At 42.7% G+C, this 27,716-nt stretch overlaps 1 protein-coding gene across 1 annotated transcript in view; it reads right to left on the bottom strand.

The window, feature by feature from the left end:
- Positions 1-27,716, bottom strand: part of EXOC4 (exocyst complex component 4) — a 374,045-nt gene that overhangs the window by 328,065 nt on the left and 18,264 nt on the right. Inside the window, exons 2-3 of the mRNA XM_035126670.3 lie at positions 24,812-25,001; positions 17,227-17,421 (exon numbers count right to left, since the gene is read on the bottom strand). Coding sequence (XP_034982561.1) covers positions 17,227-17,421; positions 24,812-25,001 — 385 coding nt within the window. The remainder of the gene's footprint in view (positions 1-17,226; positions 17,422-24,811; positions 25,002-27,716) is intronic.

Below are 27,716 nucleotides of genomic sequence, written 5' to 3'. Positions count from 1 at the left end.
TTTTTTTGCCCCTCTCTCCATGGTGGCTTCTGCCACCATGGGAGGGTAGATGAGCAGGAAACAGACTACTGACACCTGTTTTCCTTAGTAAAATAAAAAAAAATTCCTTCAGTAGCACCTTAAAGACCAACTAAGTTTTTATTTTGGTATGAGCTTTCGTGTGCATGCACACTTCTTCAGATACAGTGAAATGGAAGTTTCCAGGCACTTATGTAGAGAAGGGGTGGGGAGGGGTGGGGATGGGGAGGGGGGATCACTCAGAAGGGTGGTGGAAATGGGTGATTGACTGACTGATAGCTGTTGATGACCGCAAACGACTGCAAATGGTTTTGCATGAAAAAGCAAGGGTTGAGATGGCTGAAGATCGCTTATCATGTATAATGAGATAAGAATCCGATATCTCTGTTCAAACCAGGTCCCTCCATGGTTTTGAGCTTGGTGATAAGTTGCAATTCAGCAACTTCTCTTTCCAGTCTATTTCTGAAATTCTTTTGTAGTAAGACAGCTACTTTGAGATCTTGTATAGAATGTCCTGGGAGATTGAAGTGTTCTCCTACTGGTTTTTCTGTCTTCTGGTTCCTGATGTCAGATTTATGTCCATTTATCCTTTGGCGTAGGGTTTGGCCTGTTTGTCCAATATAGAGAGCTGAAGGGCACTGTTGGCATTTGATGGCATACACAATGTTAGAGGATGAGTGTGACGACCCTGGTCCCACTCTACCTTACTATCCCTGCGACACAGGAATCCAGAGGGGAAAACACCCACCCTCTGGTCCTACCGCCTCAAAAATAAACCCCTTTTACTAATGGGTTTCTAAGTAAGGAGAGCCTTCCAGCTTGCGTGGCCTGGTACCTTAAGAAACTCTAGGCTGTCCCCCCAGGAATAACCTCTTGCCTCCAGTAAAGGGTCTCCCTCAGTTGGATTCCCCCACTGTAGAAGTTTGCCCTATGCACTCTGGCAACTTCTTGGCACCTCAGGTTACCCTTCTAAGCCTCCTCCGTGTAACTTCAGGACACAAACCACCACCTCCCTGCCTGAGGTGAGTTTTGCCCTCTCTTGAGTCACCACGGCTGTGAGTCCTGGTACCTCGCTGGAAAAATACAGACGGACCTCTTGTTGGCAAAAACAGAGATGAAGTTTTATTGTGTTAAAAACATAAGTGATTCTTTAACGTGTCATTTATTAATTAGCTTTGTTCCAGTTGTACAAAATAAACTCAGTCAAACATTCAACTTTAAGTTTTCCTAGCCTCTTAACTGTCTTCATACAAGCCACCTCATAACACCACACCACACCTTCCTCCCGCTCCCTCCTAACTGACCAAACCGACCCTCCCTCCTTTCAAACCGGGCACAGTCCCGCCCCCATCAGAGTTCTATGCCAGTCAGGCTGGAGGTGGGTTAACTCTTTGCCAGCCGGGCAGAAATAAACATTTTAAAAGTGCTTCAATTTGTCACATATCTCCCCCACCACAAAGACATTGCGTCGGCTTGCTCTTAACTAACTAGAGCAATGCCAAAGCAATGGGCTTGGGGTTAAAAATATTTCAATGCATTCTATAACATTCATATTACAAAGTCAACTAAATTAACATCTCATAAACTTGTACACAGATAAACCATGTTTGGCATGTGTCAGACTATAATGCCTAAGCACAAATGTTCTGCTAGGGTTATTACCGTTTCATATAATAATTTGCACCATCCTATACCTCTCAAAAATACCTGGATAAGGCGTCCGCTATGATGTTTTCCTTCCCACTTATGTGTTTGACATCAAAAGTGTAATCCTGTAACTGCATGCTCCACCTGACTAACTTACTGTTGTTACCCTTCATTTGGTTTAACCATTTCAGTGGTGAGTGATCGGTATATAGGGTAAACTTTCGGCCCCACAGGTAAGGCTTCAGTTTACCTACGGACCACAAAATCGCTAGGCATTCGAGTTCTATGGTAGAGAGGTGCTTTTCCCTCTCTAACAGCTTCCGGCTGATATATAACACTGGGTGTAAAAAACCTCCTTCTCCCTCCTGTGCCAGCACTGCACCTAAACCAACACCTGAAGCGTCCGTCATTAAATTAAAAGGGCAAAAGAAATCAGGTGCTTTTAAAATGGGCTCTGTCATCAGAGCAGCCTTTAAAAGTTCAAAAGCTTGTTGACACTGTGTGGTCCAGATAATCTTATCCGGGCGGCTTTTCTTCGTGCAGTCACTCAACACAGCCGCGTGAGTGCTGAACTGGGGGATAAAACGCCTATAATAACCTATAGCTCCTATAAAGGCACGCACCTGCTTCTTAGTTTTGGGAGCCGGCCAGCTTCTGATGGCTTCCACTTTGTTAGTATCTGGCCTGATCACTCCCCCTTTTTGTAACTCTGGAGATAGGCCCGAGGATGTCCACTCCTACTCTGGAAAAGGGCTCAGTAATTACGGGAATAGACTGTAACAAGCCTCGCGTTTTGTCCGCTCTTTTGCCTGCTTTTTGGCAGATCACACAGGACTTGCAATACTCTTTGATGTCTTTGCCCATCCCAGGCCAGTAAAATCTTGCTTGGATTCTATCACTAGTCTTTCTAATGCCTAGATGCGCTGCTGAGGGTGCGTCGTGTGCCATTTGTAGCACTTGCAACCGGTATGCTCTTGGCAACACTGTTTCTTCCTTTCCCAAACAGCAGCAGTTTTCCTCCTCCTAGAAATTCTATACAGTCTTCCCTCAATGGTGGTAAATAAGCAGGGGTTCTCCACAGTTACTTCTGCAGTAGGACTTTGTGCTTTACCCCACAGCTCTTTTATAGTTTCATCCTCTTTTTGATCACTCAAGAATTGGGCACCGTGCTCCTGGACCACTGGCACGCTAATCAGCCCTTCATCCTCACTAGGATCTATGGGTGACTCTATAACTGCAGGAGGATTACTCTCAGTGACTTGAGACTGTGACCTAGTTATCACTTGAATACGGTGCTTCTGACTAGCTAGGTCATTCCCTATTAAAAAGGGTACCTCCAACTCATTTAGGATTCCTACTCTCCACTTGCCACAAAATCCTTTGTAGGTAATATCAACTTCAGCTAATGGTACTTCAAAATGTGGGCCCCATATGCCTTTTAGACTATAGGACTGACCCTTGAGGTACTGCTCCTTTGGAACAAATTGTGATTTGACCAGTGAGACTTCTGCTCCAGTGTCCCTCAAACCTAAACAAGACTGACCATTTAATTCAATTGGCTCCATGTAATCTTGGTTGCACTCCTGCTCAGCCCTCCAGACCTGTAAGACCTTAGAAGTAGTCTCAGCTGGACTGTCTGATTTCTCTGAGCCTTCTGTCTGAGGCGAGCTATTTTCCTGTGACTGCATTACCAGTTTTACTTGTTTAGCTGCAGTAGGTGTAGTTTGCGACTTAACCAGCAGGGGGCACCTGGCACGTACATGGCCCTCACGATTACAGAAAAAACAAGTGATTTTCTTAGACCCTGTCTTGTCAGAAACTGATTCCCTGACAGGAAAATTTTCTTGCCTGTCTTTATTTTCTCTGTTTCTCCATGGATTACCCTTCTGTGAGTGTTTTGGGAATGTTATTTCATTGAAATCTCCTTGTAGTTCGTCTAAGACCTCAGCAACCCGTGCCACAGTTTTCAGTTTTTTATCTCTCAAGAACCAACGTAAATTGCTAGGGATTTGCTTAAAAAATTGTTCTAAACAAATTAATTGTTTTAACTCATCAAAGTCCTTCACTCCACTCCCTTGAATCCATCTGTCAAGTAATTTATCTAAGCGGCTAGCTAGTTGGGCATAAGTCTCTTTATGTTCCTTTTTTGCCTCACGAAAAGCCTTTCTGCTTTGTTCAGCCGTGAGTCCACATCGAACCCTGACCCTTTGCTTAAATACTTGGTAACTTGACAGCTCTTCTTCCCTCAGGTCAGCATAAATTTCACTTAGTATCCCACAAATTTGAGGTCTTAAATAAAGCATCCAGTTCTCCTCAGGTATTTGAAATTCCACACAAACGCGTTCGAAGGTAAATAGAAACGATTCGACATTATCGTCTTTTCCAAATTTGGGGAACCTTTTTAAATTAATTGCGATACTATCATTATTAACTGGGCTACTAGTTAATTCTGATCGCAAACGTATCTCTTCAAGCTTCATTCTGTCCTGTTCTAATTGAACCCTTAACCTCTCGGACTGCATTCTCTCCTCAGCTTCCATTCTAGCTTTTTCCCTCTCACTTTCAGCTTCAATCCTAGCTCTTTCTCTCTCACTTTCAATTCTAGCTTTTTCCCTCTCACTTTCAGCTTCAATCCTAGCTTTTTCTCTCTCACTTTCAATTCTAGCTTTTTCCCTCTCACTTTCAGCTTCAATCCTAGCTTTTTCTCTCTCACTTTCAGCTGCTATCTTTTCCCTCTCAGCTTCAATTCGGGCCATTTCAATTCGTAGTTTCATCAGTTCTACCTCAGAACCTGGGCTTCCCTCAGCCCCTTCCGTTCTTTCATCTCCTTTTGCCTCTCTGGGTTTTCTTACGTGAGTCATTTTCCTCACAGGAAAATCCTGACAGACTCAAACCAAACTAGGCGCGTGAGCTTTGAATTTCGATCCCGACGCTGCCACCAAAAATGTGACGACCCTGGTCCCACTCTACCTTACTATCCCTGCGACACAGGAATCCAGAGGGGAAAACACCCACCCTCTGGTCCTACCGCCTCAAAAATAAACCCCTTTTACTAATGGGTTTCTAAGTAAGGAGAGCCTTCCAGCTTGCGTGGCCTGGTACCTTAAGAAACTCTAGGCTGTCCCCCCAGGAATAACCTCTTGCCTCCAGTAAAGGGTCTCCCTCAGTTGGATTCCCCCACTGTAGAAGTTTGCCCTATGCACTCTGGCAACTTCTTGGCACCTCAGGTTACCCTTCTAAGCCTCCTCCGTGTAACTTCAGGACACAAACCACCACCTCCCTGCCTGAGGTGAGTTTTGCCCTCTCTTGAGTCACCACGACTGTGAGTCCTGGTACCTCGCTGGAAAAATACAGACGGACCTCTTGTTGGCAAAAACAGAGATGAAGTTTTATTGTGTTAAAAACATAAGTGATTCTTTAACGTGTCATTTATTAATTAGCTTTGTTCCAGTTGTACAAAATAAACTCAGTCAAACATTCAACTTTAAGTTTTCCTAGCCTCTTAACTGTCTTCATACAAGCCACCTCATAACACCACACCACACCTTCCTCCCGCTCCCTCCTAACTGACCAAACCGACCCTCCCTCCTTTCAAACCGGGCACAGTCCCGCCCCCATCAGAGTTCTATGCCAGTCAGGCTGGAGGTGGGTTAACTCTTTGCCAGCCGGGCAGAAATAAACATTTTAAAAGTGCTTCAATTTGTCACAATGAGCAATTAAATAGTCCTGAGATGGTATGTTGGATGTTGTTGGGGCCAGTAATGGTGTCCTGTAACCTGTTTTCCTTATAAAACCTCACAGGAAGAACTACAGTAGATGCAAGATTGCTGCTCGGGGGAGTAGCTCTGTAAGAAGTTAATTGGTCTTGTCCCAGACCCCATTAACACCTGCCTTTGAACGCCAAGACGCCTCCACCAAACCCAGCCCACTTTATGGAGAGACTGAAAGCCCTCACCATAAAAAATGAGGATGCTAGCTGGTGCTCCTCCACCACCTTCATTACCGCCCATTTTTATTTAATAAACCTCCATCAGCTTAAATGAATGGTTGTTATTAGTTGAGCTAACAGCCAAATGATAATGCTCCAGAGAGATATCAGTGCTTGTTGATGCATTAACGAAAAGAGGAGAGGGGCCGAGGTCAAGCACGTGTCAATGCAAATGAGGCAATGGGAGGCACTAATGGTTTAATGCAACAAAATGCCTCAGATAATGGAATTTACAAGATTAAAAGGAAAGAGATGAAGTTATTGATAAGTATATTAAAGGAAGAAAAGGCGATAAGATGTTACAAAGGGAAAGAAATCCTCTCTCTGCTTGTGCGCTCCTGCTTTCAAAATATCTTTACATCTCGATGATGAAATTAACGAAACAAAACTTGAACAGGATCAGAAAATGGGATTAGAAGCAATAATGAAAAATCTGGCTGAGCATAATGCTGAGCACTTTAAAGACATACATGCTCATAAAGTGTTGCTTGCTGTTCGTTATTTGAAAATTTAGAGTGTCTCATTAAGAACTATCCCCATTCAGCATATGGGGGAAACTGAGGAAACCTACGTAAAGAAGCGCTTGCATTAAAACAGCAGCAGAGGCAGGAGTTGAAGGTCCACTCCCAGGTTATTATTTCAACTACACATATCTCTCACACTGTGCTTGTTAAGATCCGTTACAATCTCTTTTCAAACGGCTAGAAGAAATGCCACTTTCATATTATTTTCATTGCAGGGAGGTGGCAGTGGCTATGTCCTATGTCTTTAAGCACACAACAGCATACAATAAGGAACCGTGTTGATTGCTCAGTTAAACAGGGTTCATCTCATGTTCCACCTCGTCATTGGGAGGTTTGGAATGTGAGGAGTGGGCTATGGTTGGAAGTTGGTGGGAGTAGGAGATGCTGGAGAAAATCAGCAGTCAGAAAACAGGAAGGGGGCACAGACCAGATGAGGGTCTCTATGCAACAGGTAGGGGAGCAGTGGATATACACCTTGTCTGCCCACATGTGTGCACTCACGGGGGCCAACAAGGGCCCTTGAGGTTAACAAGGTACTATCATCCCACTCCAATCACTCTGGCCAGAACAACCAACACATTCAACAAGGGAGGGGTCAAATTGGGGCCTAGCACCCATTCCCCACTTCAGTGTCGAGGGGCACAATTCACAGCTGATGAAGGGAAGGAGTGGCTGGTCTGAGCCTTACTGCTCCACAGCATCCTTCTAACAGTGGCAGCAAGGGAGGCTCCCCTCCCAGCAGATTCAGGTGACTTGAGGAGCCAATAGGGGCCCCACTAATCTTATCTAAAGAAAGTATTAGGCTTGGCTCAGCAGTCAGAGCAGTTCTTCTGTGTTGACTTGCCCTCTTGTCTGACTGCTCTAGAACCTGACCACCAGGCCATCTTAGATCATGTCAAATCCTTCTGGACTGATTCTCCTCTGCCTGCTCCTGAACCTGAACTGCCTGAACACATTTGTCTCTGACCCCACCAGGCCCAAACAAACAATCCTTTGCCATTAAGAATGGATGAAAGCTTTTGGACAATCCAGCCACTTTCCAATTTCTTTTTCACAGCACCAAGCAAATAGACTCTGCTTGACCCAAACTGTTAGAAATATCTCGCGGCTTAATAAGGTAGGCTCTGAAGCCAAGGTTCAGATATAGCAACAAAAAGATGCAGCGGGAAAATCTGCCATGCTTCAGGGGCTGCCGTGTCAGCACAACAATAGGAAATGAGCTAATTTGACTGCAAACAAGGCTCCCGTTCTGAACAAATTATCTTTGGCTGAACACATTCCAATTGAACGCAATAGAAAACTGATGGCTCCACCTGTTCAGTTCTGAGAACGGAACAGAAGGTGGCAGCAATGCAGGCTTTGGTCCAAGAAGCAAACATCTAACTCAGGGGGGAACTCTGAATGCTATTATTCACCTTCAGATGCAGAAATAAAGAGCTATGTGCTGTTTGTACAGATGCAAAAAAGCCACAACAATGACAGTCATAGAATCATAGAATCATAGAATCATAGAGTTGGAAGAGACCACAAGGGCCATCCAGTCCAACCCCCTGCCAAGCAGGAAACACCATCAAAGCATTCCTGACAGATGGCTGTCAAGCCTCTGCTTAAAGACCTCCAAAGAAGGAGACTCCACCACACTCCTTGGCAGCAAATTCCACTGCCGAACAGCTCTTACTGTCAGGAAGTTCTTCCTAATGTTTAGGTGGAATTTTCTTTCTTGTAGTTTGAATCCGTTGCTCCGTGTCCGCTTCTCTGGAGCAGCAGAAAACAACCTTTCTCCCTCCTCTATATGACATCCTTTTATATATTTGAACATGGTTATCATATCACCCCTTAACCTTCTCTTCTCCAGGCTAAACATACCCAGCTCCCTAAGCCGTTCCTCATAAGGCATCGTTTCCAGGCCTTTGACCATTTTGGTTGCCCTCTTCTGGACACGTTCCAGCTTATCAGTATCCTTCTTGAACTGTGGTGCCCAGAACTGGACACAGTACTCCAGGTGAGGTCTGACCAGAGCAGAATACAGTGGTACTATTACTTCCCTTGATCTAGATGCTATACTCCTATTGATGCAGCCCAGAATTGCATTGGCTTTTTTAGCTGCTGCATCACACTGCTGACTCATGTCAAGTTTGTGGTCTACCAAGACTCCTAGATCCTTTTCACATGTACTGCTCTCAAGCCAGGTGTCTCCCATCCTGTATTTGTGCCTTTCATTTTTTTTGCCCAAGTGTAGTACTTTACATTTCTCCTTGTTAAAATTCATCTTGTTTGCTTTGGCCCAGTTGTCTAATCTGTTAAGGTCATTCTGAAGTGTGATCCTGTCCTCTGGGGTGTTAGCCACCCCTCCCAATTTGGTGTCATCTGCAAACTTGCTCAGGATGCCCTCAAGCCCATCATCCAAGTCATTGATAAAGATGTTGAACAAGACTGGGCCCAAGACAGAACCCTGTGGCACCCCACTAGTCACTACTCTCCAGGATGAGGAGGAGCCATTGATGAGCACCCTTTGGGTTCGGTCAGTAAGCCAGCTACAAATCCACTGAATGGTAGCATTGTCTAGCCCACATTTTACCAGCTTCTTTACAAGAATATCATGGGGCACCTTGTCAAAGGCCTTGCTGAAATCAAGATAGGCTACATCCACAGCGTTCCCTTCATCTACCAGGCTTGTAATTCTGTCAAAAAATGAGATCAGATTAGTCTGACATGACTTATTTTTCAGGAACCCATGCTGACTTTTAGTGATCACAGAGTTTCTTTCTAGGTGCTCACAGACTGTTTGCTTAATGATCTGCTCTAGAATCTTTCCTGGTATTGATGTCAGGCTGACTGGGCGGTAATTGTTTGGGTCCTCTCTTTTCCCCTTTTTGAAAATAGGGACAACATTTGCCCTCCTCCAGTCTGCTGGAACTTCGCCTGTTCTCCAGGAATTTTCAAAGATTATTGCCAGTGGTTCTGAAATCACCTCTGCCAGTTCTTTTAATACTCTTGGATGTAGTTCATCTGGCCCTGGAGACTTGAATACATCTAAACTAGCCAAGTATTCTTGTACTACCTCCTTACTTATTCTGGGCTGTGTTTCCCCTGCTGAATCATCTGCTCCATATTCTTCAGGTCGGGCGTTGTTTTCTTTCTTGGAGAAGACTGAGGCAAAGAAGGCATTGAGGAGTTCTGCCCTTTCTCTGTCCCCTGTTTGCATTTCACCATCTTCTCCTCTGAGTGACCCCACTGTTTCCTTGTTTTTCCTTTTGCTACGGACATACCCATAAAAGCCCTTTTTGTTGCTTTTAACCTCTCTAGCGAGCCTGAGTTCATTCTGTGCTTTAGCTTTTCTGACTTTGTCTCTACACGTGCTGGCTATATGTTTGAATTCCTCTCTGGAGATTTCCCCCCTTTTCCATTTTTTGTACATATCCCTTTTAAATCTTAACTCAGTCAAAAGTTCTTTAGATAGCCAGCCTGGCTTCTTTAGGCACCTTCCATGTTTCCGTCTCATTGGTATTGCCTGAAGTTGTGCTTTTAATATCTCCCTTTTAACAAACTCCCAACCATCATGAACTCCCTTCCCTTTTAGTATTACTGTCCATGGGATTTCACCCAGCGTTTCCCTAAGTTTTCTGAAGTTGGCTTTCTTAAAGTCTAGAATTTGGACCTTAGTATGCTTGGTTGCTCCTTTCCGCTGGATAATAAACTCCAGAAGAGCATGGTCACTCCCACCTAATGATCCTGCCACTTCTACCCCACTAACCAAGTCATCACTATTGGTTAGGACCAGATCTAAAATGGCTGATCCTTCCTGTCAACACAGGAAGGCTGAGGAACCAGTCAGAATCATTCAGAAACCAAATGCAGCAGTGATTATTTGCCCCTCTTCAACCAAAGCAGCAGAATTATGCAAAATATGTGATGGCTTGCTTAGTTTTTACAGTTCATCAAACCTAGCTTCTCTTTTATTTTTATATATAGTCATAACCCTGATTACATTAGCAACTCCACACAAGATTCAGACCCTTTAATCACCTTGGCTGCTCTTGGAATCCTTTCAGATCAGTAATTATCATTCTCCAACTATGAAGCACAAAACAGGATTTCAAAGAAAATATCATCCAGGTTGAAGGGAGTAGTACGAAAGCTTCCTAAGTTCTGGAGCCAGCTCAACTCCGATCCACCCAGTTATGGAGACTTTATATATCATGGTGGTACAGGAGTACTTCTGTGTTTAAAACATCATACAGCCATGCTATCCACCCCCCTCCCCAATTTTGCAAAATATATATTATGCACATTCGTTATATGCATACAGAGATATACATGTTGCTATGCACACAATGGGCAGGGCATATGCATGAGCATGACACATTTCCCTGTATCCCTTGGATAACAAACATGGTGCTCTCTGGATGTTGGAGGACTACAAATCCTTATCATTGGTCATGCTGCTGGGGCTGCTGGGAATTGGAGTCCAACAACATCTGGAGGGCACTACGTTTACTACCCTTGCTGTACTGTACAATATGCATACTGACTATGGATTGAAGATGTTGGGTGAGAAACTGGCTTGGAAACAAATCACTCCCATTGATGCAACTGAAAAAGAAGATTGGGTTTTCATCCAAAGCATCACACTGTTGATTCATATTCCATCTGTTATTCCCCTAGAGCTCCCAAACCCATTTCAGAAGCACTACTTCCTACTCAGTAATCCCTCTCCCCCATGCCCAGCTGCCTTTATGTTTTCTTCTCTTCCAAGTCTGCTGAGAGTCATGCCCTGAGCAAGTATTCTTTTTTGTTCTTGCTTCCCTGCGGCAAAATACAGCACAAAAAGCCCAACACTACACCTGGAATGAGACAGGCCCCTGTCAATGCATCCTAGGCCACAGGGTGTTACAGGGAGGAAATGCACTATGGATAAGTCGTTATAGACACAACAGCCCAAGATGATTCATGCAAGCAATATGCAGAAGAATGCACACACACACACACACACACACACACACACACACACGCATGAACATTGGGTCCAAACAGAGAGTAGAGAGTAGGGCACACAAAATAAGTAAGGAGGTGGGAATAGGCAGGTCTAGCTAATTCCAGCTTCCTCCTCCTCCTCTTCTTCTTCTTCTTCTTCTTTGGCGATCACTCGTATCCGAGTAAGATTGTCTTCCATAAACACGGTTTTAACTATGGGTCCGTAAGTGACCGTGGAGGCCAATTCTGGATCCACACGTCCTTCCACAGTGGGGACATTGGTTTCAGGGCGGGAGTTGATCACGGTGTGGATTTGCCAAGCGTGCCTTCTTCTTAGCATGTTTCTCCCTTGCATCCTGTGTTCAAGCGTCTTCAAACTTCACGACACCTTTGGTAAAGGCTGTTCTCCAACTGGAGCGCTCGCAGGCAAGTGTTTACCAGTTGTTGGTGTGTATACTACATTTTTTAAGATTTGCCTTGAGACAGTCTTTAAACCTCTTTTGTTGACCACCAACATTACACTTTTCATTTTTAAGTTTCGAATAGAGTAGTTGCTTTGGAAGACAATCATATCAGGCATCCGCACAACATGACCAGTCCAACGAAGTTGATGTTGAAGAATCATTGCTTCAACACTGGTGATCTTTGCTTCTTCCAGTACACTGATATTAGTTCGCCTGTCTTCCCAGGTGATGTGTAAAAATTTTCAGAGACACCGTTGATGGAATCTTTCGAGGAGTTGGAGATGGCGTTTATAAGTGGTCCATGTTTCACAAGCATATAGTAAGGTTGGTAGTACAATAGCTTTGTAAATAAGCATTTTGGTTTCCCTGCGAATATCCCAGTCCTCAAACACTCTGCGCTTCAATCAGGAGAAAGCCACACTCGCAAAGCTCAGGCGATGCTGGATTTCGGCATCAATGTTGGCCCTTGTGGAAAAGTAACTGCCTAGGTAGGAGAAGTGATCAACATTTTCCAACGTTACACCACTGAGTTGGATCTGTGGCGCTGCAGGGGGGTTATTTTGTACTTGTTGGTGAAGCACTTTGGTTTCTGGGATGTTGAGTGATAGGCCAAGCTTTTCGTAAGCTTCTGCAAAGATATTTAGGATGGTGCGCACACTACGTTGTCATCAGCAAACTGAAGCTCTATGACTGAAGTTACGGTAACCTTACTTTTTGCTTTCAGCCTGTTCAGATTGAAGAGCTTTCCATCTGTTCGATATATGATTTCTACTCCAGTGGGGAGTTTCCCGTCGACAAAGTGTAGGATCAAGACAATGAAAATGATGAATAGAGTTGGGGCAGTAACACAACCCTGTTTAACACCTGATCCCACTGGGAATGGTTCACTTTAAGAGGCATTGTTATCCGCGATTGTTGCTGTCATATTATCATGGAGGAGCCGAATGATGTTTACAAATTCATCTGGGCAGCCAATTTTCAGAAGGACAGTCCACAGGGCATTATGATTTACAGCAGGCATGTCAAACCTGCGGCCCTCCAGATGTTTTAGACTACAATTCCCATCTTCCCCAACCACTGGTCCTGCTAGCTAGGGATCATGGGAGTTGTAGGCCAAAACATCTGGAGGGCCGCAGGTTTGACATGCCTGATTTACAGTGTCAAAAGCCTTAGTCAGGTCAATAAACGCCATATACAGGGGTTGGTTTTGCTCTCTGCATTTTTCTTGAAGCTGTTGAGCGGTGAAAATCATGTCCACTGTCCCCCTAGAAGGCCGAAAACCATTTTGGGATTCAGGAAGGGTCACCTCGGATATTGTTACCAGACGGTTTGCTAAGATCCTTGCAAGAATTTTGCCGGCTGCAGCTAATAGAGAGATGCCTCGATAGTTTCCACAATCAGTTCTGTCACCTTTTTTTAAAGAGATTTTGGCATCCCTAAAGTCTGCTGGGATTTCTTCTCTTTCCCAGATTTTTTCGATGAGCTTGTGAAGTTGTTGTGTAAGTTCAATTCCGCCTACTTTGAAGATTTCGGCAGGTATCCCATCAGGTCCACAGGCTTTGTTGTTTTTCATTTGGTTAATAGCTGTACACAACTCTCCCAGATTTGGAGATACTGCAAGCTCATCTCTAACTTGTTTTTGCGAAATTTGTGAGAGGACCTCAGCAGCTACGGGGGAGTTGCGGTTAAGGAGATGTTGGTAATGTTCTTTCCAGCGCAGTGCAATAGCTTCTTTATCTTTTAGAAGTGTGATGCCGTCTGCTGAGTGTAGGGGGCATATGCCATGATTTATTGGCCCATAGATGGTCTTTGTGGCTTTAAAGAAACTCTGTGCATCATGAGTGTCTGCTACGTGCTTTTTTTATCCACCAGGTGTTTTTTAGTTCTCTGGTTCTTCTTTGAACCTCAGCTTTAGCGTCGGCAAAAATAAGTAAGGAGGTGGGAATAGGCAGGTCTAGCTAATTCCAGCTTCCCCGTTCACATCCAACTCACCAGGATCCTAACTTATTAATTTCTGCTCCTCCTTGAGGTAATAAAAGATGGGAGTCCCTGTCCCCGCATGCCAGCATAACATGACATTTCATAGTTAGCAAGTTTGTCCGTTCAGGATTTATTTTCCAGCCTAACTACTGGGCATTCAAATTCCCAAAAATATTTGTGCTGGGTCCATTCATTTATAAATGTACAGAACTTTACCCAGATAATCTGCAAAGATCACCCCAATAAGTTTTAAGCTGGTGTCACAAGCCACCAGCAAGCACATATTTTTCTTCATCTAGCTTCATATAAACACCAGCCGTCACCAAAATACCTTTGCTGCTATGCTCCTGCTTCTGGGAAAAGGTTGCCTTTCTTACATTAATAAGTCTTTCCAGAATTAATCATTGTACATTAGAACCAGCTGGAGTGTTTTGAGTGATAATGAAACCTGTAACAAGCCATCTTCAGACGTCTTTGCCAAACAATAAGGGAATTAAAATTTCAATTTAAATGCAGAGGTTGGAAACACGCTTCAGTGGCAAAATTACTTCAATTAATGTGAGTGGAATACAAAGAACAGACTGCAGAAATGTGATGCAGCAACCAGAAATTATGCCATTAATGCGCTTGCATCAAGCCCACACAATGACTGCAAAGGTCTAATTTAGACTGCACATATCAGAGAGCTACAGGCAACAATATTTATCAGCTCTCCCATTTCAACACAAGAGATATCAGTGTCTTTGTTGGATCATTTTGGGCTTTTGATAAGCCAACAGCTGTTTACCTTGAGGACGAAGGACAAGAAACATTATGCATCCCTGACAGTTTAATAATTATTTTATACACCACTCAGATCATACAATGAAAGAGAATGGAACTACCCAACAGCTAGAGCACAATTACCGCATCTTTCTAATGTAGAGACAGAGGTACGCTAAAGAAGGCTGACACCAAGGAGCTCCACTCTAGAGGCATTTAACACACTGATACTGTACAGCAAAAATTATCTGTGCTATCAGAAAAAAGGGGTTGCAAGCCTACACTGCTGAGTCAGTAGAGAGCAAGTGCATTTCCACAAATCAGAGAAGAGTTCAATTTGAAGTCAGTCCACTATAGCACCAAGAGATAAACCAGTCTGAAGTCTGCCTCACTTTTCATAGAATCATAGAATTGTGGAATTGGAAGGGACCACAAGGGCCATCTAGCCCAACACTCTGCAATTCAGGTGTCTTTTGCCCAACGTGGAATTCGAACCCACGGCCCTGAGATTAAGAGCCTCATGCTCTACTGACTGAACTATTTATTTTTTTAATTTCATAAAATTTATTCACCACCTGATTATAAAAAGCTTCGAAGTTTACCAAAAGATAAAACAATAAACTTGAGGGGGAGGAGGAATCACAACTGTACTTTAAAACATACAAAAGTTAACCTACTAAAAATTACCTCGACTTTCTAAGCATCTGGGTAGGTTTGTATAACAAGAATGTTTTTAGCAGGTGCCAAAAAGAGTACAGTGAAGAAGGATACAGGCAAGCTGGAACGTGTCCAGAAGAGGGCAACCAAAATGGTCAAAAGCCTGGAAACGATGCCTTATGAGGAACGGCTTAGGGAGCTGGGTATGTTTAGCCTGGAGAAGAGAAGGTTAAGAGGTGATATGATAGCCATGTTCAAATATATAAAAGGATGTCATATAGAGGAGGGAGAAAGATTGTTTTCTGCTGCTCCAGAGAAGTGGACACAGAGAAATGGATTCAAACTACAAGAAAGAAGATTCCACCTAAACATTAGGAAGAACTTCCTGACAGTAAGAGCTGTTCGGCAGTGGAATTTGCTACCAAGGAGTGTGGTGGAGTCTCCTTCTTTGGAGGTATTTAAGCAGAGGCTTGACAGTCATATGTCAGGAATGCTTTGATGGTGTTTCCTGCTTGGCAGGGGGTTGGACTGGGTGGCCCTTGTGGTCTCTTCCAACTCTATGATTCTATGAAGATGTCTGCTTGATCTGAATAGGCAGGGGGTTTCAAAGTGTAACTAAACAATTGAGTTCTTACAAATGCACATGTAGCAGCGCCAATTATGCAGCTCAAAGGGGCCAAGTGGGCACATATAGGGTAAGGCGATATATAGCTACGAAATGCATAATAGTTAATGACTGTGGACTAAGGCCAGGACTTAACGCGGAAGATCTGCATTTCACCTAAGCAGTCTCACTGTGAGATGCAATACAACATCTTCATAGCTTCACAGTTGAAGGGAAACAGCAACATATGAAAAGAAACTTTGGAAATTAAAAGTGTTATTTAATAATGAGTAAACTGAAGATGTCAATTGTTGACTGGTCACAAATAAAACCTCAGGGCCATCTTGCATATTACACAGGTTTGCCATCAAGGTTACCCTCAACAAAGACTTCAGCCAGTCACTGTTCGCTGGTCAATCTACTATGATCAAACGTCTGCAAATCTGTGTCAGTTGCAGCCACATATTACATTATTAGCTGCACATTTTTAAAAGTATTTCCCAAATGAAATGGCTGGAGTGACCCACAAAACTGTTTTTGAAGGAGAACCCAAAATTAAATAATTTATCTGATGCTTCCCAATATGTCAAAAGCTGAGAGTGCTATGACTGCTCTCTATTAGGAAGCTGGGAGTTCTTCAGCCATAATTTTGAACAGCATAATTTTGTGCAGCTTAAATTCACATAACAGCAGTGATAGATGATCTTTAATAAGGCACTAACACATAAGGGATAAGCAGAGGTTTAATTCTTTGAGCATCATATTCTTTCAAATGCTTTGAAAGTTAAGGTAAGTTAATTTTGCAGAGGAAGGGAGCATCACGCAAGGAGAAAACAGGAGATGTGAACACAGAGGGGCAAATTGAGTAAAGAGGGGAGCAAAAATTTGTGCACCCAAATTACTACTTTTCCCCTTTTCACAAGGATACCTGCAGCACTGAGGAACTGGATAATCAATAAAAGGTTTACTTCTCAATGGCCCATGGAAAGCACCAGATTTCTGATCAACCACAACAATCTAGTTTTCTACAATAACACTAGACTTCTTCCATACTTACTAAGGACATCACTGAGGGAACATACCAGTAATTACAGAAAGCCTGTTGCATAAATATATCCTGAGTTAAAGGCCAATACTGTTCAAATGAGGATCTTGGGACAAACAAGGAAAGCAACAGGAGGGAGTGCAGGGACAATGCAGATGTGATCATTACAACTGCAGAAGAAGAGTCATTCTGAAATTACAATTCTGGCAAAGTGAGAGGTAACAAAATGGAAGAGTCTGTAATAGTCTATTAGAGTGACACCTGGAATATGGACACAAGTGAGACAGAAATTTTTAAAGCAGAAACAGCAGCCAAGGGCTGAGAAGGCATAAATCAAGGTTAAGGACACAGGGTCAAAGTCAGCAGAGCTTTCAAAGCAACCAAAGAGGTTAATAGACTGAAGATAAAAAAGGAGTGAGTGACAGAAGAGGGCAAAAGAGACAGGCAGAGAGAACAATACAGTAGGTGAGTAAATGGCAGATCTAATTACTCAGACCCAGATAGCAAATCTAGCAGACACTTATCGGACAGCTGTCTGTCAAGCACCAGCTATCACTTCTTACCAGCATATCCGTGGCCGTGAGGTAGTGCTTGCTAGCCATGCACTGCTGCAGCTTCTGGGGCACTTGCTTGATGTTCTCAATCTCATCCAGCAAATTCAAGACATGCTTGTGCTCAATGCCTTCAATCCACAACTTGCGCAGCTCATCCCGCTTGCAGTGCAGAAGCATCTTGCAGGAAAGCAAATTCTCCTTGACCTGGAAAAAAAATACATCACAGCAGCTCAAGTGAATCAATAGACTTCTGGTTAGTGCCAGCCTGCCCATGTCAAATCATAGTACTAACATATATGTTAATAGAGATTTTGGATTTACGATCCAGCCCTTATATAGCCCTAAAGGAACCACCATGTGCACAAGGGGGAGGTATGAGCATGCTTGGGGGAACCCCAAAGTTTGCAAAGGTACAAAAAGGTATTGGTGGGCTCTCAAGCAGGGGGGAGATCCTGTAACTGAGCATGCCCATTGGTCATGGAATACTGACTGAGTTTGTGGTCCACGCTACAGAAAACCAAGAGGGAGGGTGAATGAAATGGTATATCCTGGAAAGAGTTCAAGCTAGCCATGAGCACTTCATATTACAACATGATTTTTCAAGCCCCACATGTAAAGTATATGAAGGCCATCAAGGTTGACTTGCCACTACAAATTAGAATTATCTACGCATCAGCCTCCACACTCCATACCACGATATGCTGCAACCTAGACTAACAGGGAAACACACACACACACCCCTACCTGATACTTTTTTCAAATCTATAGCCTGCCATTCCCAGAAGGTTCAGGGTAGGTAGCAATGGATTAAAAACTGCCAGCAATTATGGATTAGGTGAGAAAGGTGAAACCAATGGTTGGCTTAGCTGCCCTTACGTCAGAGAGATGGGGCAGCCTTTGATTGTCATTGTCCAAGTTCCTCCGGTCCTAGACAGGCAGAACAGGCAAAGTCCAGATGGAATGGGGAGTTGAAGCAGCGGGAGGCTAGGAAAACAGAAGCTCAGAGTGACCTGAGAAGGCAGTAGACCGAGGACCAAGGAAGTTTTAAGAAATGAGGGGTAGGAATTTAGCTAGATAGTTCTTCAGAAAAATGGAGGTGGCTTCCATTTCGAAAAACAAAGTTACTTTCTAAAATGAGGTCAGAGGAAGGCTTCAAAGAAGGAGAGAAAGAAAACAGAATAAGAAAAGAGTAGAGATGTACTGTAGATCTGATTAACTACACATCAATTTATAGCCTGAGGCTGCAAGCTTCTGGTCATAACTGAATTACAAAAACCTGAATGAAAGTGTTAAAAAAAACATTATGCTAAAACTCTCAACCTTAGATGCAGATCTCTCAACCCTTCTCCCTAAAGCCAGTCTACACAGAAAGATTTATGATACATTCTTGCAAATTTTCATTGGAGGGATTTAAAACACACAGAAACACCAGAGATCTCTCTGCAAATTCCTGTTCTCCAAACACAGATACAGACAACTGACTTCTGGAAGCAGCAGCTATACATTGGTATATCCCCAACATGGTACAAACACTTTTTCTTACAAACAGCAGTGAACAGCAAAGATGGTTGGTTGTGTATGTAAGAAAAGAAGCAGAGTTCTTACATATTAATTAAGTAGCAGCAACACAACGTACACAGCTCAGTAAGAATTAGTACTAAGCCCAGCTGAAAGCAATGGAATTGATTTCCCTAACTTTTGTTGGATTGTGTCCAATTCCTTCTAACTCAGAAAATCCAGTTCTCCCCCTTCTGGTCTTGCATAGAATGCATATTTCCTCCTCTTTAACAGGTGGCTGACAGGCAAGCAACACCTCCCGAATGGGGTTGTTATCAGTAGGCGGGAAATGAAACAGGTTGAAGCACAAATATGGAGACATGTTGATGCACAAAAATGTCTTTTAAGGGAATCTGCTCTTGTACACCTCCACACTGCTGCTGCTGCTGCGAAAGCCTGCAAAATGTAGCTTGCTTTCAGTGGAAAAGGCCAACAATAAAAACAAAAGGCCAGAGCTTTTCCTTGCATTGGCCAGGATCCAGATAACTACACTACTTCCAGAGAACTACTCTACAGTACTACAGTGGTACCTCGAGTTACAGACGCTTCAGGTTACAGACTCCGCTAACCCAGAAATAGTACCTCGGGTTAAGAACTTTGCTTCAGGGTGAGAACAGAAATCGTGCAGCGACAGCGGGAGGCCCCATTAGCTAAAATAGTACCTCATATTAAGAACAGTTTCAGGTTAAGAACGGACCTTCACAATGAATTAAGTTCTTGTCCTGAGGCACCACTGTAGTTTTATACCCACAAAAGGTGAGCCATCCCACATGGCCAGCTGCTTTTAACACTGCAGGAACATGCAAAGCCAGATTGTTGCTAGCCAGAGGACACTGTTATCTAAAGCGAACTTGGGGCTGGGAGAGTCACATATCCCACTCAACATTCCTGAAGTAGTTATTTGGATTCCAGCCCCTGGATTTTACAGCAAGGGTGAGTAATCTCCAACTAGATGTTATTGGACTCCAACTCCTGCTAACATGGCCAATGGTCAGGGGTGATGGGTGTTGTAACCCAGCAACATCCAGAGGACCACAGGTTCCCTACCCCTGAATGCCACTATAGCACCAATCATACAAGCCCCATATATGTAACAGAATGCTAAATCCAAATGCCCACACAATGCTAACACATAAAGGGGAAACAGGTCCAGAGATCAACCTTAGAGCTGTTGAGGATGTTCTCTTCTAATCTGGCTTCAAAGTTTTGTACCTTAGCCGATGCATATCTATCAAGACTCAGGTGCCAATTCCACAACTGCAATGAATCTTTTGAGTGGTGTGCAAACTGTGGCCTCATTTATGGAAAGAAAGCTTAAACCAGTGGGGGCCAATCTTTTGGTATGTGTGGAAGGATATCAAGTGGACTAGGAACTGTGAAGGGATATCAAGTGGACTAGGAAAAGCAGCCACCAATGTTCTTAACAAATATTAATCAAAAACAAGCTGCTTAAAGTAGCAATCACACCCTTCTTGTGGCTAGATACAAAGAATGTGGTTTGATATGTTTTGAGGTATGGTCTTCAAGGGAAAAGCTCTGAGCATACAGAGGTTGAAATTGCCCTCATAACAACAGGAGGGAGAAGGAACCTTCACAACAAGGGCTGGAAAACTAACTATCCCAACACTCAAATTCCACATCATTTTTTCTGACCAGGGAAGGACCTCTTTGTCATACTTTCGGATTATTATTGTCTAGGTGGTGCAGACCAGTAGACTGACAAAAATGTCTGCAGAGCTCCTCTGAGTTAAATGTAGTATTAAAATGTGTGTGGAGTAGGAAAGAGTTTGTGGCTGTGAGATTTTGGAGAAAATGTTTTCTTTTAAATTGCTTGGTATTCTTCTTGAGAGAGCTATGCCCTAGTAGCCCAGCCTCCACTGAGTGTTGTGCTATTTGCATCCTTGTTGCTAGTAAGAGAAAATTCTGAATAAGAACACAACCTTTCTCAGATGTTGCCCTTGGTGATCTGAGGGATCATGTCCCTAATCAAAAAATGCCGAGTTCTGTTCAAAAGAAAGCCAGGTGTTATAATAATTGCAAAGTAAAGTACAACAATATTTTGAACAAATTAACCAGTGCTTTAAAAAAATATTTAGGGGTACTCTAATTTTCTTACACCTGGTGTGCTATGGTCCATGGGGTCACGAAGAGTCGGACACAACTAAACGACGAAACAACAACAATTTTCTTACTCATATTGAAATACTGCCCCTCAATGAGGCCAAACTTAGATTCACAGAATGTTTAGGGTATGTGTACACCTCTGTCCCCTCAGGAAAAAAAGCACTGAATTTAACCAGTTCACAGATCATTTCCCCCCACCCTGGTTCTAAAACTTAGACATGAGACTAGAGAATGCTTTGAACAAAGCATCAACCTTTAGCTCTTGAGACATGGTTTGAAACTCTCTCTCTCATACACACAACTACTAACCTACCTCTCAAGGCTGATGAGCAAATTAATAATGTAAGAAAAGATTAATAAGCCTCAATGACCTTTGGGTGATAAAGCAGTGTACAATTCTAAGAAAATTCAAAAGGAAAGAAAAAGCTGTATCAGAGTTGTTTTCAATCCCAAACCAATCGCTCCAAGACAAAGGCAGACAAAAAAAGTCTGAATCAAGTATATATTATGATGGAAGAAGTCTTTCCAGGTCTATAAAATCTGTCACCTTATAGCTGCGAGGGCGAGACAGGGGACACAAAAACAGTAAGACTGCTAATTTAACAGGACAATCAGGAAGAAAATGGAGGGAGGAAAAGAAATCAGACCTAGTATGCTGACTGTCACTTCCCAAGAGGTTAAAGGAAAGCTCCTTCAATACATGTTGACTGAATCTAATCAAGAACAGTAAATACCAAAAGGTCCTTCATCCTCTGTGGTTTTTTTAAGGTGGTATCTCAAGGTCACTACGCCTATACATTTGGTTTTGACCTGTGCAGAGCTTAATTGTATTGAGTAAGCCTGGACTATGGTTTATTTCAAATTTCGTGTAATTGATCTCTGCCTTCACAGAGAGCTGAGCTTTGTACATAAATCCCTGAAATGAACTCCTACCCTTGGAAGGGATCAGGCTAGCCTCACTCCTCTTTGAAAATACTAAATGAATTTTAAAGTTCAAAAGGGTTGCCATTCACAGTCTCCAGAGGAGTGATGCCCTTCTCTTCACAGACTGGCAGTTTGAAAGGCGCCCTCCTCTCTGCCTGGGAAGCAGGACATTCCATTTTATGCATAATACGCTCAGCCCAGCCTTTACCTACTCAGGTACTCCACCATGCATGCCTATGCTTCCAGACAGGGTTCACTCCATTCTGCACACCTGTATATACCCATCCATCTGCTTTCTGCAACAGATGGATTTTCTGCAGGAATATCACAATCCTATGGATTTTCCGCAGGAATCTCACAATCCTATTTCTTGTTCACAGAAACCGATGCACATATATGTAAATGCAGACACCCTAAGCTTCCAGGAAAGACTGAAGAAATATTGCCATCACTATTTAACAAATAGTGTCACATTTTTATTCACAAGCCCTATTGAGGCTGAAGAAGTAATTCTACAATTCTAGAAGCCACCACCATGTTGTTGAAGAGCTGGATGATAATGTGCCTGAGCTGAAAAGTCAGGCCTCCTGAACTATTTGGGCAAACATGCATATAAACTTCCCGCTGCAGCGGAAAGGTAAACAGTGTTGCTGTGCGCTCTGGTTTCTCTCACGGTGTTCCTTTGCACCAGAAGCGCTTTAGTCATGGTGACCACATAACCTGGAAAGCTGTCTGTGGACAAACGATGGCTCCCTCAGCCTGAAAATGAGATAAGCGCTGCAACCCCATAGTCACCTTTGACTGGACTTAACCGTCCAGGGGTCCTGAAGTGTATCTGAAGAAGTGTACATGCACATGAAAGCTTATACTGTACCAAGAACAAATTTAGTTGGTCTCTAAGGTGCTACTGGACAATGAGCTCAATGAGAGATCTTTCCCAAACAATGCTAACTGTGCTCCTTTAAAATCAATATTAGGCAATAAAACCAAAACTTTAAAGATGCAAGACATGTTCTTGCACACCAAGGTATGGTTCCCTCCCTCTTATGAATTCCAAAGCTCAACCAAGGACACAAAAAGTAATAATGAAATGGGCAACTTCCAACATATGTGCGGGCTCTTTCCCACACTACTGAGTAACCACAGACCACCTGACAACTCTTAAGCCAACGTAAGCACTGCTCACTGGTCTATAGGAAGTACTATTTTAGAAAACGCTGCCCGGTTTTTACACATGCCTGTGATATGCAGATCGGTTCCATGTTGATGTTTTCAGTATAATTCTTAACCATTAAATTCAAATGAATTATGAAACAATAACCAAGCTAAAATTTCTTCAGACACCATTAAAGTATTTCAAGCAGCTAGCAAGAAAAGAGGAAGTTCAAATTCCTTGTTCAGTGATTATCCACTGGAGAAGCTCTGCGCACAAATAATATTTGCAATGGCGAGGAGAAGGGCCTTCTCTATCATAGCACCTACTTTATAGAATTCACTCCCAAGGAAAGTCGGCCCTAACTAGTTTCTGTTGCCAAGTAAAAAAAAGTTCAAGAAGCCTTCTCTGCTCTCTGAAGGCTGTTGTTGGGTTTTTTATTCAAGGACTGGACCTGCTACTGACTCTAGAGATGAGTTTTGTGTTTAGGTTGGTTTTCTGAGTGTAAAATTTCACACTGCGACAAAACCCTTGTGTGAGTGAAATTCCTGCTCTCTGGCTTCTCCTCCACCACCAGCCCACACCCACAAAAGCCAAGAGTCAGGATCAAGGGGCAATACAGAAAGCAGAACCAGTAGAACAGGCAAGGGAGGAGGAACTAAGAGCAAGATCAAAACAGAAGATCTTATCACTCAAGCAAAGCACCACTGAGACAATAACCAGTCTTACACTCCTTTCCACCCAGGAAGGGCCGATATCCAGCCTGGGCACAGTCAGTCCTAGATAAGAAGTAGTTTGCCACATGAAGCAATGTTCAGCAGCTCCTGATGCTTTATTGCAGTGCTGGATAACAGAATCCATCTAGCAGGCCAGATCCTGAGCTTCTTCCTGTTGGCTCCTTTTACAAGTGCGCAGAGCTGCCTACATGTCAATCACCTGATTCACAATGACATTACCAAAAGAATTGGGAGAATACTTAAGTGTGCTTGCTATTCTTCCTTTGCAGGTACAGTGGTGCCTCGCTTAACGAATGCCCTGCTTAACGAAATTTCCGCTTAACGAAAGGATTTTTCGAGCGGAGGTTGCCTCGCTAGACGAATGCGTTTTACGCAAAATTCGTCTAGCGAATCGCAGTTTCCCATAGAAATGCATTGAAATTCAATTAATGCGTTCCTATGGGCAAAAAAAATTTCAAAAAAAAATTCAATGCATTCCTATGGGATTCGCTAGACGAATTTTTCGCTATAAGAAAAGACCCGTGGAACGAATTAATTTCGTCTAGCGAGGCACCACTGTACAGTTTCTTATGAGTTCAAGCCATGGCTGAAAAGGAAATGTGCTGCTGCTGCTGTTAATTAAATTTATATACCACCTTTCATTTGAAGATCACGGGACTGTTTACAATATAAAAACACAAGCCAGGGATGTAAAGGAAGAATCAGGGGTACATTTAAGAGCATGCCCTCAATTCTTCTTCTGTTTACCCTTGGTTAAACTTTCCAGCACCTGACAACTTATAACATCAGACCCAGGAAAGGTAGATCTGGTCAGTCTGGTGGGTGAGCCTCTAGGGCTTAACAAGCCTATTTAAGCAAGCAGACCAAAGCATTGGGACTCACCCCTGAACTGAATAGGGAATTGTGTTGATTTCACTATGATTAACGGAGTGCTTCATGATTTTTGTAGTGCATATAACTCTGGTTACTTGTAAAAACAGAACAGCAGGTAAATAAGTACGGTAAGTAAATTAAATCCAGGCTTGCACTGTGTGGGGAAAACCATATGCATATTGGCAGAAATAAAGCATTTTCTCTTTTGCATTGCACAGCCCTTCACCTGCTTGATCTTGTTGCGTGAGTTGGTGATGCGCTCCGTGATGCTCTGGTAGGTGCGGATGGCAGTAGTAAGCTCAGTGTAGTGCTGAACAATCAGCTCATCCAAATCATGGTCACACTTCTCGTATGCTTCTTCCAGGCGCCCCTTCTCATTTTCCCTGTCCTCAACGTCATCACTGGTGGACAGAGTCCTTAAAAAGGAAGAAAAAAAGCAATTGAAGAAATGGCTTCACAACAAAGAAGGCCTCCATCCTGGAAAGCTCCCACTACTTTATTGTTCCTTATAATTCACTGAATATTATTTTCAGATCACAGAACTGCACGCAGACGACCTGTCACTAGCATCACACACAGCATAAGCCAGAGGTCCTTTAAAATCCTCATTAGCTATTGTAAGAAAGGACTAATGAGGTCAGCACTCATCGGATCTGAAAAGACCTCCCACCATCATCACCTGTGTGCATCCTATTATAATTTATGTATTCATTCTTATCCTACTCCATCTCATGATTTCTGGGTTTTATTAGCCCTATTATGTGAAATGGAAGACTCAATATCCAGCAAAGAGTTCATATTGTACAACAGATAATCAGATCCTGGGAAAACAAAGGGGAGAACAAAGGAAAGCCTGAATCTGTACCCTATATTCAAGCATGCAGAAAGACTTTCACTCTGGAGCAAGTGGGGCTGATCAGACAAATTTAGGGGCGTTCTCTTGCCATGCAGAAATATATTGCAAATGTTAAGAGCCCACACACATGCCTGCTCCTCCCTAACAGTCTCATTGCTACCATGCAGGTTAGTTTCAAAGCATTAAAGACTGTCCCCATCAGCTTAATTATTAGGCATGAACTTTCAAAACAAATATAGTTTCTGAGTAGAAAAAATGAACATAGGCAGCATATTTATTTTGTCACAAGACTAGACAGCAGAAGGCTTTTGCTGCCTACATGGTACTGACTGTATGTAACAACATACAGAGTGCCTAAGTGACTCTTGTACTGGTTGTTGTTTTTTTCAAATTGAACCTCGTTATTTTAAAACCTCTATAATGATTTTTCCCCTCCCCAAAGTTCACTATAATCCTGAATTTTTGGAACTAGCAGTGGCAGCAGGTCTCAGCTATTCCAACTATTTTTTAATAGAATGTCAGAACAGTCCTGGCTCTCACCTTTCTGACTTGCCAATAGCCTATGTGTGGAAGCAAAAGTGTTTGTCTATTTCCTTTTCAAGGTCTGCTCAGATAGTTTTGAGCAATAGGTCAAGTGGTTTGAAAGGAAAATCACTGAAGGTCAACATAGCTCTCCATTCTTGTGCAATTTGCCTTTCAATTCTGAACTTGTTGAAACAACTGAAACTATGCCCACCTAAGACTAGGGACTCAGCTATACAGCTGCAAATAAAACATTTTAAACATGTCGTAAAGTACAATATACAAATGAGACACTAGATGGCGAAAGTGAGCTATGGCAAATTCAATGTATTTCCCCCCCCCCCAAAAAAAAACACACAAATGTTTTTTTTAAAAAAAAGCATTTTCACAACGTTGTTTATATGTGTGTAGATTTCACCTCTGACAGTGAAGAAGCACAGGAGAAAGTGAGAATAAATTACAGTCAAATAATAAGTCCTTTTTTTTGGAAGTAACAGTACCTGCAGAAATGGAATGGGCCTATAATGGAATGGGCCTATAATAATTTTATGGTTGAGAAAACAGGAAGGAAATTATTTCTCAAGTGTGCCCAAAAGCTTTCAGTACAGACACTGGGAAGAAGAACAGTAGGAGCAGAATGCAAGACCTTCTTAATAATAAGTCCCAAATCAGAAATACTCAAGTGCACAAGCCTCTCTTCCAAAGTGATGGCTTTGGACCTATCACATTCATAAGAAAGCACTGACCAGAGAACTTAGAACATTAAAAATACCAAGAAAATAATAAACACTTATATATAACTAATTAACTCATGCCACTAAATGCTGACCAAATGATAGGAGGACACTCATATCTGGATAATCATCTTTTGTGTCTTAGCAAGACTTAAAGTGGAAGTAAAAAAGTTGTGAAAAAAGTGTCAATAACGTTCCGCTACTGTGGGTGCCCATTTTTTTACACAGGGAGGGCACTTTCAAACAGGTTTCTGACTATTAAGCAATATTTCATAGTAGCATATGTTATAAAGGGAGAGGAAGCCTTCAATATATGTAGAAGCTGAAAGGCCTCCAGTCATTATTCTGTAGAACAGTCCCCAAAAGAATACAACAAAAACACACACTTTCCTCTTTTCTTTGGCAAGAGGAAGTTGTGAGTCAGAGGCCTCTGGTTTCCTGATTATGTAGTGTCATCAGCATCCTGGATCTCCTCATTAGCACCATTAATATATAGACCAGGCAGAGGGCTTTTCTCAGCCTGAGAGCCACACAGTAAGCTTCTGGGGACAGACTTGGATCAGGCAGTGGTAACAACTGCATTGTTGCAGCCTCTTTCCTTGAATTGAAAGTGTGCAGCTTGGGCAATAGGACTGAAGCCCAGTTCTTCTCCCCATAGAATCCTTTAAACTGTACGAACTACGAACCTTTTTCACAAGACTCTTTTTATTAGTCCACAATATTTTTTTCCATATTAATAGTTATTCGTCTCCTCGATGATATAAATCCTCCCTCAATCTAGCTGGGAAACATTATTATTATTATTATTATTATTATTATTATTATTATTATTACAAATGTTTTTCTTCACATTCAGACTGTTACCATGCTCTTTTCAGACAGAGTCTAGCAAAAAGCCTCCGAAAAAAATCACCAGGTGTGCCTAAGCAAATCCAAACATTATGTTCCTTCAGAGGAAGGCAAGAGATACTTAATATTCTCAGGACTCTACATACATTCCTGCTGAGATTGCAGAAAAG

Source organism: Zootoca vivipara, chromosome 9 (assembly GCF_965207765.1).
Source record: "Zootoca vivipara chromosome 9, rZooViv2.hap1.1, whole genome shotgun sequence".
Taxonomy (NCBI): Eukaryota; Metazoa; Chordata; class Lepidosauria; order Squamata; family Lacertidae; genus Zootoca; species Zootoca vivipara.
This window is presented reverse-complemented; position numbering and strand designations above follow the sequence as displayed.